This window comes from Colius striatus, chromosome 3 (assembly GCF_028858725.1).
Source record: "Colius striatus isolate bColStr4 chromosome 3, bColStr4.1.hap1, whole genome shotgun sequence".
NCBI lineage: Eukaryota > Metazoa > Chordata > Aves > Coliiformes > Coliidae > Colius > Colius striatus.
The window spans coordinates 10,502,284-10,515,154 of record NC_084761.1 but is presented as its reverse complement, the minus strand read 5'-3'; the positions used below and the strand labels follow the sequence as shown (position 1 = coordinate 10,515,154).

The 12,871-nt window shown below is 41.0% G+C and overlaps 2 protein-coding genes across 2 annotated transcripts in view; one reads left to right on the top strand and one right to left on the bottom strand.

Annotated features, from left to right (window-relative positions):
- The first annotated feature begins 1,247 nt into the window (after positions 1-1,247).
- CCZ1 (CCZ1 homolog, vacuolar protein trafficking and biogenesis associated) overlaps positions 1,248-12,871 on the top strand; it is a 14,996-nt gene continuing 3,372 nt past the window's right edge. Inside the window, exons 1-12 of the mRNA XM_061992738.1 lie at positions 1,248-1,464; positions 3,179-3,276; positions 3,376-3,469; positions 3,567-3,641; positions 5,028-5,075; positions 5,621-5,704; positions 7,888-8,063; positions 8,666-8,747; positions 9,325-9,386; positions 10,075-10,186; positions 10,810-10,843; positions 11,202-11,319. Coding sequence (XP_061848722.1) covers positions 1,360-1,464; positions 3,179-3,276; positions 3,376-3,469; positions 3,567-3,641; positions 5,028-5,075; positions 5,621-5,704; positions 7,888-8,063; positions 8,666-8,747; positions 9,325-9,386; positions 10,075-10,186; positions 10,810-10,843; positions 11,202-11,319 — 1,088 coding nt within the window. The 5' untranslated portion in view covers positions 1,248-1,359. The remainder of the gene's footprint in view (positions 1,465-3,178; positions 3,277-3,375; positions 3,470-3,566; positions 3,642-5,027; positions 5,076-5,620; positions 5,705-7,887; positions 8,064-8,665; positions 8,748-9,324; positions 9,387-10,074; positions 10,187-10,809; positions 10,844-11,201; positions 11,320-12,871) is intronic.
- The window catches only part of LOC104552570 (radial spoke head 10 homolog B), a 21,790-nt gene continuing 18,209 nt past the window's right edge, over positions 9,291-12,871 (bottom strand). The window contains exon 20 of the mRNA XM_061992737.1: positions 9,291-9,531. The gene's annotated coding sequence lies outside the window, so the exon portion shown is untranslated. The remainder of the gene's footprint in view (positions 9,532-12,871) is intronic.

Below are 12,871 nucleotides of genomic sequence, written 5' to 3'. Positions count from 1 at the left end.
GCAGACCACTTAATTTTGTGTCCTCTCAGGGGCAGCCAGCTCCCTCAGGCCGCATCCTGGGAGGGTTTGCAGCCATGGCATGGCAGTAGGGACGTGAGACAGAGCTGCACACCAACTATACCAGGCCAGAGGGAAACAGCGATCATCTCTCTCTTGTGTACACCACTCCTTTTTGAGTACAGCCATTAAATATTAAATTACTGCAGTCTTACAGAATCTTTATTCCACGCAGTGCTCCTGCAGCACTGGATTGGGTTCTTCGGTAAGCCATCAACCTTTGAGGTTTGATAAGGACTATTTCAAATGACACCACCAGTACTGAAAGTAAATATCAACTAAGAGTGACGATAGGAACCCAAATGTTTATGAAAGTGAAAAATGAAAAGCTCAAGAAATGCTGTTTTCTTTCAGAATTAATCTGGCACAACTTTAAGAAAGCTTATCGGTACATTTTACTAAATGACCTGGTGGAATGAGATGTTCAGTTTCATCTTTTATACCTTATCTAAGTGTTTATTTAAGCAATTATGTCACTTAATTTATTCAGATTCCTAAATGTGCTACTTTTATAGAGAAGCAAAGTGACACATCTCTTACCGTGTAGCTGTTTTTATAATATTCACACAGAATTTTGATTAAAATTGGAATTGAAAAGTAACAGAAGAGCTTCTTGAGTATTTTATTAGCTAAATGTTATTATTTTAAATGTGCCAGAGAAAACCATAAAACATAAATGGAATAAGTATATCTATTTATGGAGAAAGGATTACCTGCACTAAGTGATGCTGGGTGACATTTCCTTCAACATATTCAAACTGGTAGATCTCATCTTTCAAACCTCGGACTTTACCTCTAAAAAGAAAGGGTTTCTACTCATTTCAGCTGCCGGGCAGCTTTGAACAAATCAGTAGGGAACTGAACTGCGCTATGTTGGCTCTTCAGAAAAGGGATGTCGTGGCCAAATGGTGATTTGGCACTGCAGCACCCGCCACTGCCCGGGAGGGGCTCGGCTGGAGAGCTCCCGCAGCGCTCCCGGACCACTGAGGACCCCTTGTCGAGGAAAGACCGCGTCCCGGTGCTCTGCAGCCTCCGGCGAGCCCCAGATCCCCGGGAGCTGTCCAGTGCCGCGCCGGCCCGAGCACCCCGCGCTCTCGCCCCACACCTGCCATTCCTCTCCCCTCTGGTGGGGGCGCTGCGGAGCCGGGCCCGGGAGCACTTCCAGGCCGGTGCCGTGCTGTTCCGGGGTGGGGAAGGCGGAAGCGGTGCCGAGCCGGTGCCGTTGCCGGCGGAGGGCCCCGGGCTGCTCCCTGATGGTGTGTGGCGGCTGCCGGCCCCAGGCGCGCTCGCTTCAAGCTCAGTATGGCGACGGCGGCGGCGGGGGGAGCCGGCCAGGAGAAACAGCTCGCTCCGACCCTGCTCAGTTTCTTCATCTACAACCCCAAGCTGGGACCCAAGGAGGGAGAGGTACCTGCGCGGGGCGTCGCGGCGCTGTGGGGGGCGCAGGGTGCCCTCCCGGCACAGCTCCGTCCCGGCCTCAGTTGCCGCAGAAGGGCCTGTGGCGGCTGCCTGGGCTTTGCCGTCTCTCCCTGCGGCCTGGTCCGTAGCGTGCGCCCGCGGGACGAGCGCGTTCTCCCGCGGAGCATCCCCGAGCAGAGGCGGGCGCGGAGCGGCGCTGACAGGAGGGGCTGCGGCTTCCCTGCCCGCCGCGCTGTCGGCACCCGCGGCTTCGGTACGGGTGGGGCGCGGCGGGGCCGGAGTGCCACTCGCACCTACGCCTGTCTGCTTCAGTCCAGAACGAACAGGAACCGAGGGGGTGAAAAACAGCACGTAAAATACTGTAGCTGGGGAGCTGGTCTGTTAGTAACTTTGTTTTACTGATGCAGTAACTTTTTTAAAAAATAACTTTCTTGAGGTAAGTACAACATGGTAGAAAGCTTAGGGTGTAACTTAATGAAATTCCAGTGATTGCCAGTATTTTCTAGTCGTTGTGATCTCTAGTAAGTAAATTAAGAAGCTGTAGTATCAGGTTTTACATAGCATGTTGTATGGTTCATGTGCTGATCTTTAGTTGTAATAGTTTTTGAACAGAACAGTGTGCTTAAGTGCTTATTAGAGACCAGGGTGATGAGACTGAGTACACCCTCAACAAGTCCCATCATGACTCCAAACCAAGGGAAGCTGCTGATAGACCAGAGGGCAGGGCTGCTATTCAGAAGGACCCTCTGGTTTGGGGATATGTGCCAGCAGAAACCTCGTGGAGCTCAACAAAGGCAAATGCAAAAGGCCTGTGTGTGGGATGAAATAATCTCATGCACTGTGGCAGCCAGGGGCAGACTGGTTAGAGAATAACTTTGCAAAACAGGACCAGGGAGTCCTAGTGAACAACAGGTTGTACGTGAATCAGCAATGTGCCCTTGTGGCGGGGGAAACTAACAGCGTGCAGGGCTGCGGGACTGAGCGTGCATTAGCAGGCCAAATGAAGCCAATGTTTCTCCTCTGGTCAGCACTTGTGAGACTACTGGTGGGCACTTGTGTTCCTCTGGGACTTCCCAGGGTGGGGAAAATACCAACAAACTGAAGCAACCCCCAAGCTGGTCAGGGGGCAACAGGACATGATGTACCAGGAGAGCCTTAAGTAACTGGATTTGTGTAGACCTAAGATGATGTGGAAGAGGGTCTGATGGATGTCTTCACTTGCCTAAAGGGTGGCTAAAGAGGATGGAGACAGGTCCTTGAAGTGAAGGGATGAGAGGTAATGGAAGAAGTTCCAGCAAGGGAAACTGATGAGATCTTCACGGTGAAGTGGTCAAACAGCAGATTGGGGCCCAGAATGGTGGTGGAATCTCCATCTTTGGAGATATTCAGCACTTGACTGGACAAGGCCTCGAGCAATCTGAGCTAGCTTTGAAGCTAGCAATGCTTTGATCTGGCTTTGAAGCTGGCCTTGCTTTGAAATAGCTATGAAGTGACAAGGCCTGATGATTTCAATAGCTGTATTTTGAGATATCATGGGATGACTGACTGCTTAAGTGTGCTTAAATGTGCTTTTTATCCCTTATTACAGAAGCCCATTTAGGTACAAGATAAAATTCTTTCTAGGAAATGAAGGGATTAAAGTTAAACAAGCAATCCAGGATGTTAAAATGCATTTGCTTTGATCCTTTTTTTCAAATTTTAGGAAGAAAAGAAAATTCTCTTCTATCATCCAAATGAAGTAGAAAAGAATGAAAAAATTAGAAATGTGGGACTGTGTGAAGCTATAGTACAATTCACAAGGTATTAGCACACGCATGGTACTTTAAATTTCCCAATCATATGTTTTGTTTTTGTGAGTGTGTATAAATATCTCTGTCTATGTATCTGTTTTCTTTCCAGGACCTTTAGTCCAACAAAACCTGCTAAATCCCTACATACACAGAAGAATAGACAGTTTTTCCATGAACCTGAGGAAAACTTCTGGATGGTCATGGTACTTATGCATGTGATATGCATGTTTCCAAACCATCATCCTGCAGTGTTCTCAAGGCATTCTGCATTGTCTAATACCAGCCTGTTCCACTTTCTAGGTTGTACGGAATCCCATAATAGAAAAACACAAAGATGGAAAGCCAGTCTATGAGTATCAGGAAGAAGAATTACTGGTAACACTGAACTTTTTACTTCTATTTTTTATGAGTTATATTGTACTTTAAGAGTACCTCCAGAAATATCTTGATTTGCCAAATTGATTTTATATATATATATATATATATATATATCTCCATAAATGGAAAAAGAGCAAAGTACTTTTCAATGAAGTTAAAGAAGAGAGTAAGATCCAGAGAGCAGTTCAAGATCACCCAATAAACATGAGTGAAATATACCTTGTGAGGAAAGGCTGTGGGAACTGGGGCTGTTTAGTCTGGAGAAGACTGAGGGAAGATCTCATTAACATTTACAAATATCTAAATGGTGGGTGTCAGGAGGTTGGGGCAGCACTTTTTTCAGTGGTATCTAGCAACAGAACAAGGGGTGATGGGATGAAGCTGGAACACAAAAAGTTCCATTTAAGCATAAGAAAAAACTATTTCACTGTTCAGGTGAGGGAGCCCTGGCACAGGCTGCCCAGGGAGGATGTGGAGTCTCCTTCCTTGGAGGCCTTCAAGACCTCCCTGGACATGCTCCTGTGTGACCTGATCTAGGTGACCCTGCTTCTGCAGGAGTGCTGGACTAGATGATTTCTAAAGGTCCCTTCCAACCCCTACCATTCTATGATTCTATACAGCTGTGAGACTCTTCACTTGGAATAGGCAAATATTTCTTAATATTTGTGTCATAAAGTTCTTGGAAGATTTTAAATCTATATGGTTTTATTAGGTTTCAGTATACAGGTTACTGCTCTTTAAAGACTGCTTGCAATCTTTACTAATAATCTGGAAAAACAAGCAGCTCATAATTCTCTTGGGATTTCCTGTCCAAACTGAAGTTTCGTTAGTTTAATTGTATACAGGAAGGGTATTTGGCCAGGTGGGATAATATTTTAAAAGCTAGTTGCTTGTGCTGCCTCCATTCATTACAGTGTGCACCAGTTCTGCTCCTCATGTTCTGACAAAAGGATAGGTCATAAGCACTCTATTTTGCCAGACAAACAATAAAATAGTCTGTCTTTCATCTGGTTTAAGGTCCTAGCCCCATAAAAACCTGCTTGGCATCTCACTTCCTTGAGCCTTTTACCTGAATGAAAACTAGTCAGAAATAAGTTCATTTTCAATGATCACTGGCCTAGGGAAGAGCACTGTTATCTTGTTATCTTACTGGTATCTTGTGCATGAGTTAATAAGGCATTTTTTGTAATAAATGTAAGGAGGAAGAGGGTTCCCTTTATGACAGTAGTACAAAGGAATTTCTAGATGGTGACTGAAAATGCTGATTAACTTTTCAGAGATTGATTTCTCTAATTTGTATGTTTGCTGGCTCTTAAAAAAACATGAAACATGAAATTCTGCCTGTGTACAGATGTACTAATATCCTGCTCTCTTTTTCTGCAGGACAAGGTTTATAGTTCGGTCCTACAGCAGTGCTACAGCATGTACAAGGTAGAGTTAACACTAGAGGCTCCTCTTCTGAGCAGAGATCCTCATGGCACCATTTGGATGTGCAAGCTCATCATTGCTTTGACATTCTTGTTTCATTAGTATCATATACTCTCTTCCTCAAGCTGTAATGGTGTTGGTGGAAGAGAAAAAGAAAGCTTTTCTAGCTACCTGTGCTGGTTTGGTAACTTATTGAAAAAATAAGAGGCTTCTAATTTCTATGAAGGCCATGTTTGCTTTAGTGGGCAATTATCTATTGAAAAACTGGCTGGCTGGCTTTTTTAAAACAAGAAGATACTTAAGCAGCAAAGCTAAATTAAAGAATTTGGTTTCCTTTTCTAATTCTGCCTCTGCTGCCATATATACCTGGACTCAGCAAATCTGAGATGTTTTTTCAGTAACAAGGGAGTACATTTAGATCTATATGGAGTTCAAGTACTGAGAAGTAGGAGTTGTATTGTGATCTAGCTGTATTCATGGCCAAATTTTAAGAAATTATTGTAAATTACTACCCAACTGACTTAGTTATATTTTCTTTTCACTATTAGCTTTTCAATGGCACATTCCTGAAAGCCATGGAAGACGGAGGTGTAAAACTCCTAAAGGAGAGACTAGAGAAGTTCTTCCATCGGGTAAGACCTTATTTTTCAGGCACGTACAGTGTGATTCTGTGTTGGAAATAAAAAGCAAAAGTCTCTTCTAAGTGGCTGTGGCTGCACTGTGACTATAAAACATAGGCAGTGGAAAAGTTATAGTGGCAACACACAAAGTCTGATTACTCATATTTTCAAACACTTCCTTCTTCTTGCTAATGTGGGAGGTTCTTTTAGTGGAGTGGAACCACAGTCAGGGTTATGGCTTGATGGAACAGCTGAGCTGTTGGATATTTTTTCGGGTGGAATCATATTCATTCCTTGGAAATTCTGGTTTAACTTTTGAGTTGTGCAGTGTGATAACAATCTGTGCAGATCTATTTGAGAATCATTCAGGTTGGAAGGAATGGTCCAGTTCGTTAATCTCAAAGTAGATTAACGCTGAAGTCAGACTGGAGTGCACAGGGCTTTGGCTTGTTGAGTCTTAAAAATATCCAGGGATTGAGATTCCACAACCTGTGTGCACAAACTTAAAGTCCATTAGAATGTACTGTAAAGTCATGGATAGTTGTAATTTGTAACTTCTCCCCCAACCTCCCATGGGGAACTAGCAGTTGTGCCTGATAAGGTTTCAGGAAATACTGCCTTTTGTTATAACTAGTCATCAGAATGTGTTGTCAGTCTGTAATGGCTCACATGTTAGTGAAAAGATGGAATGCAAAACCTATTTCTGAGCAAGGAATCAAATATTTTACAGGTATTTTTCACTTAAAGTAACTGACTGAGTAGTCACATCTGGCAGAATTTGGAATTCCTCCATGAAAAGTTTCACCAAGCCAGATTTAAAAAGTGGCAACCAAGTGTCAATCTGCCCTTACTTTTGTTGTTTGCACGGAAGGAAACAGAAGCCTGCTGTCAGCAGTTAATTCTAGTGTGGTGGAGATGTTAATGTTGATATGTCTGATAATGATGGAGTGTACACACTGTATACTGGTGTTTAAAATTCTGTTCTCTCAACGGGTTTTTAAAATAACAATGTGCTTGTTTTTTTTAAGATTGTCATAGGCTCTAGAAAGAATACTGTTGGCACAAGGAGTATTTGTTTGATTAGCTGATGGATACTTCTGTCTAGGCAATTAAAAAATGAAGCATGGCAAAAATTAAGAGATATTTATCTTTTAAAAAGCATTGGTTTTCTTTGAAGTTCCTACTGAAGGTAAAACAGTAATCACTAGATTTGTAGAACAGAAAGAAATCCAAGGAAAGTTGCTTCTTTTTGCTGTGGAATTAGAAATGCTTAAAAACTTTGTTCATGCAAGTTGTGCTGTTGTAACCCTGATGAATAAGCTACATGTTGCTGGCAGCCTTGCACTGCACTGAAACTCTGAAAGGAAATAAGAGTTAGATTAGAAACTGTGACAGAGATCTGTCATGCTATTTGTGTGTATTTTACTATGTGGGGTTTTTTGGTAACGTGAAATGACTGTAGAGGAAGCCATTGCATAACTCATCTTTCGCAGAGCAGCGCATTTGATGGTGCATTAGAAATCTCTTGGTAATCGTTACAGTCTATCAAGGAAGAAGAATAAAAAATATCTTTTCCTTTGCATATTGAAAGCTAATGGATTTATCTGCTAATATTTCTATAGAGTTAGTACTGAAATTAAATATTAGTAGGATAGGCTGTGCTTCCTTATACCCTCAAAAGCTTGAGCTGTTGTCAGTATGACTAAATAAGAGCAAGCTGACATCAGGAACACATTCACACACAGAATCACGGAATAGTTTGTGTTGGAAGGGACCTTTAAAGGTCATCTAGTCCAACCCCCTGCATTGAGCAAGGACATCTTCAACTAGATCAAGTTGCTCATAGCCCCATCCAGCCTGACCTTGAATGTTTCCAAGAATGAGGAATCTGCCACCTCTCTGGGCAACCTGTTCCAGTCTTTCACCACCCTCACTGTGAAAAATTTCTTCCTTATATCTAGTCTGAATCTATCTTCTTTTAGTTTAAAACCATTACCCCCTTGTCCTATCTCTACAGGCCCTACTAGAAAGTCTGGCCTCAGATGGAGTATGTCATACAAGCAGAACTGGAAGGCTTTGTTTGGGTTTTTTTATCATTAGCCTAGATCACTGGGGATTAGACTCAAATCTGTAATTTAAATCTATACATTGGTAGTTTTCTGAATTCAGAAAATCAACTGTCATTATTCTCTTAGTACTTGCAGACATTGCACTTACAGTCTTGTGATCTGCTGGATGTGTTTTGTGGAATCAGCTTCTTTCCACTGGATAAAATGACTTACTTGAAAATTCAGTCATTCATTAATAGGATGGAGGAAAGTCTGAAAATAGTCAAGTATACTGCATTTCTCTACAATGACCAGCTTATCTGGTAGGTATTTGAGTAATTCTTTTGTGTGTCCTTAATTCCTCATCCTGTAATTAAGTTCCATGATTAGCAGGGCTTCTGAATCAGAAGAAAAGTTGCATGAAAATGGGAAAGCTGAAAGGTAGGATGAGCAACATGTCAGAAGGGTCTCTAGCTTTAAAATCTTTAACTTCTACCAAATCATTACTGCCAAGCTGGCCTGAGGAGCAGCTATAGAAATGTCCTTGTCATTTCCATCACAAGAACCTGTGTGCATATACACAAGTTCCTCTGTAGGACGTTGTGGTAGAGCAGGTTAATTATTGCTCTGAACCAGAAAGCTGCAATGCTTGTGATGAGTCCTACTTTAAAATAGCAAAACTGATCTGTGTTTAAATATTGTTTATATTTCTTTTCAGTTTAACAGCTAATTTCTCTGTGCTTTGTATTTAGCAAATAACCTAACATTTTATTGAAAATTAATGGGATTTAATCTACTGAGATGCTGAAATGTTGCTACCCCAGTTTAGTATGTGTTTTGTCCCAGTCTTGGTTAGAGGAAAACATGTGATCTAAACCCACACCACAAACATCACTTGTGTTTATTTTTCTCCCTGATGTTCTAGGAGTGGACTGGAACAAGATGACATGAGAATTTTGTACAAATATCTCACAACATCTCTGTTTCCAAGGCACATGGAGCCCGAGGTATGGTAGTTGGGGTTTTTTTGGGGGTGGGGTCATGGAGGTGGTGGTTGGGTTTTTTCTCTAAATCCTGTTTATCTGGTACCACTAGAGGCTAAAATACCAAAGAGAAGTATCCCTCTTCCCTGCCTCCTCTTAAATTTTACTTTAGGAATTCTGAGGTGAGTTGCTTCTGAGGCACTTAACTCTGCAGTATTTGCACCTAACACAATATGAATTGTGCTCATAATTTGAATATGGGATGGTTATTGAGACTTGATGACTGCTCAGTACTGCAAATGAATCACCTCAGCTTAATGGCTAAATGCAGTGTGGAGTGCCCTAAAATCAGATGGGGTCCGTTATCCCTACCCCTGTCAAAAAGCTCCATAAGCCAAGCTTGAAGATTAATAAATGCAAGTCAGAATTCCCTGTTTCATCAGGATCTTTTGTGCTTTAGCTTTGCCTCTTTCACATTACACAAAGAATGTATCTCCATGAGTAGTGATTTCTGCAAGTGGTTTGCTTTGATTTTATTTAAAGACAGTCCACAAAATACCTCTGAGCTGTTTTTTCTTGTGTGTGTTGTTTTTCTCTCCAGTTAGCAGGAAGAGATTCTCCAATACGTGCTGAGATGCCAGGAAATCTACAACACTATGGAAGGTAGCTCTTCTTTACTGTCACCATCCACTGCTGCTTCTCTAAAGGGCAAAATATTTGGGAGGAGTACATGTATTTTGAGTACATATTCCACACACAGTTCATTCCAGAGGGTCACACAGTAGTCGGTGCTAAATAAACTTGACCTCTGGAAAAAAAGACAAAAGGCTTCATTAACATTACTGCACATTTAGTTTTCTTCCCCACTGTTCTTAATACACTGCATGAAAAATTTTGCAACTGCTCTGGTAATTTCTTTTCAGTCAAGCAGTTCAGATGAAGGTGTGAATTTAATCCAGGGATTTCTCTCTTTTATCTTTCCTCTGTACTCAGCATGTCAGAGTGGGGAATTGTGTACTTAAGCTGCTGGGCAACGTTATTTTGAATAATTGTGGGTTTGGACATGTTTTAATCATCATTCCTCTTGCTTCATTTATTGCATTCTTTTGGGATCAAGGCACTCCCTGTTCCAACCCCCATCATGGTCCTTGCCTGTCAAGTTTAGGTGCTTCTAATACACTGCTGTTCTACATAAAACTCATTTGAATGTACTGTTGGAAAGCAAAGGAAGAGTGTGCTGTCCCAGCTGCAACCAAAAAAAGGGGTTTTAAAGACAGTCACAACTTGAATGTGGAAGGAGTTCCTGAAATACAGGAACTCATTACATCTGACCTATTGACATATTTTCTAGGTTTCTTACTGGTCCTTTAAATCTGAATGATCCGGAAGCAAAATGCCGTTTCCCCAAAATATTTGTTAACACCGATGACACTTATGAAGAGCTTCATTTAATTGTTTATAAGGTATTACATTTTCTCTCTGCAATCATTCCACAGAACTGTCTATCTACATACAATGAAGATGACAACAATGTGAAGTACTTAGGACTTGTACAAAAAAATGCATCAGTATGGCCAGGTTGAAGCAAACTCTGCTGTTTGTAACAACGAGCTTTTAAAGCCTGAATCCTCTTTTCCCTTCTGCACCTTCCCCTAAACAAGCAGTTGTTTTACTAAAACAAAATACCAACCTTTAGTTACTTCAAGTGGTTTCATACCTGGCTTTATGTAGCATTAATCCATAAAACCCTGGTTTTTAAAAGTGAAAAGCAAGTTTCTTGCAGATATATATCCTTGCATAAAAAGACATTTTATTTCCATATAAATATATATAATTAACATATACATATAGTGAATTTTCCCTTCTCCTTACAACTCAAAAACCATTCACTAGGCTGAATTTTAAAGTCCTATTTATCCTGTATTGCAAAGAGATTTCCTATTGAAGTGTTATCTTCTAAGTAGGGTTTTTTGAAATGTAAGTGGTTTATCTGTGTGTGACTACACTCAAGTATTGTCATTTATTTGAGGTAGCTGAGGTAACCCATTATAAATGTGTTTCTTTTGCTTTAACTTTTTTGTTCCAGGCCATGAGTGCAGCTGTCTGCTTTATGATTGATGGTAAGTACCTGCTAGCATCACTTACTTGGCAAGACATAGTACAGAATGCAATTACATGCAACTTGGTTTACTCTTGAACAAAACATTGATTTGCTACTTGAGTCTCTTCTTCATGAGAGCTTTCATCAGTCTTTTGGGTTTTGTTCCAGTGGTGTAATTAACTCAGTTTACACAAAAAAATTACTAGAGTATTGCTTCAGTTAGCTGTGCACTTTCAAAGTCATCTGTAAGGTTGTAATTAAGAGAGAAATTTGTCCTAGGGCTCTCACTGACATTTAAAGACAACAACTACAGAAATTGTACCTCCAACTGTGGGAAGAGAATCTCATCTCTCCCTTTTTCTTTACCCTCCACGTAGCTTCAATCCCGCCTACACTGGAGTTTTGCCGTAAACTGGACAGCATTGTTGGGCCTCAACTCACCGTGTTAGCATCAGACATATGTGAACAATACAATATCAACAAGAGAATATCAGGGTTTGTACCACGTTTCTGTTCCTGTTGCAGTCCCTCATTAGTTGGGTAAAAGCTAGGTTTAATGAACTGCCTAAATAATGGTAACATAAGCCTGAATGTTGAAAGCATGGAGTTAACAGTGTACCTAAAATGATGCTTATCTGCCTTTCTGCATCTTAAGCATTTATAAAGTGCCTGTTGCTGCATATTTAGGTCTCTCTTGGCTGAAACCCTTTTCCTCTATGTACATAACTGTTGTAGGGAAAACAAAATCACATAAATATTAAGATAAATCTTACTATTATCAATTGAGATTCTGCCCCCTCATCCCCCAGCTATCAGCAGATTACTCAGATACACGAGGTGGAACCTCTAGGGTTTGCTTCTTTAATAGGTGAACTGAAACTGGAAGTGATCTGTTCTACAGATTACTGTCCTTGCAGAAATATATACGAGTTGGCAAAAATCCCAACCAAAGTGGTCATCTTTGGTCACTGTCCCCTCATGTTGAAGCAGAGAAGTAACAATTCCTGCAGAATCTTGAGTTTGTACTTTCTAAACTTTCTTGAGGGGAAACAGAATCTCATAATGTTCAGAAATAGCCCTTGAGACAGTAGATCAGTAGAGTTTTGGATGCTTTGCCCATGTCCTTCTTTGTGCTGATTTTCCTTGGACTCCTGCTTTCCCAGGCTGCTGTTTTGTATAATGTTAAAAGTACTGTATTTTTCACATCAAGTGGACACTGACACCACTAGCTCAGAGTATTGTCTTAGACACAGTACTTAAAGCTTGGACAGAGTGTATGTAACTTTCAACTCTGTTACAATTCCAATAGGATAATGAAGGTCTAAGTAGTAGGACAATTAAGAGTTTGAAATGGAGATTTCATTGAGTGGATTATTTGCTTACAATGCATACTTCACTGTTGAGTACTTTTTTCCCCTGAATTACTGCTTCTTGCTCTGTATGGTAGGTGAGGGGAAAAAAAGTCTTTATTTTTTTCTATTTTTCAGGACTCAGGTAACTTCTTGAAGGGCAAAAAAGTGAAGTCAAATGAAAAAAAAAAAGACGTTAATGCTTTGGAAAAGAGACTTAAAACCATAGCTGACTTTCCATACAATTATATTTCATTTTTGGTAGATTTGTTAGTTGAGGAAGAGAGAACAGCATCACATGTGACAAGAAAAGAGGAATTAAACCAAAGACAGGTGTGTGACTGAACTCATTTAGTGGTCGCATGCCAAATCAGCAAAACCGCAGGGTATAGAATAGGATGAGCTTGAAATTGTGCCCATCTACTAAATCATTAAACTTGAGGTTTTTTAATGTCACCTGGGACTGGTTTGGCAGCTTTAACTCTTTTAAAGTTTAATGTCATGGTGTCCTGAAAACATGATACAGTTTCGTGATACCACTGCATCTGGGTGACAGAGAGCAAGGGTATCTAGTTGTTTGCTAAGGTGAGTGGTGTCATCACAGTATCTCCCTGATACTAAATAATACATAGCCTTGAGTACCAGTTGCTCTAGGCAGTTTTTGCCTATATGAGTTTGTCATGACTTCTACCAAAACT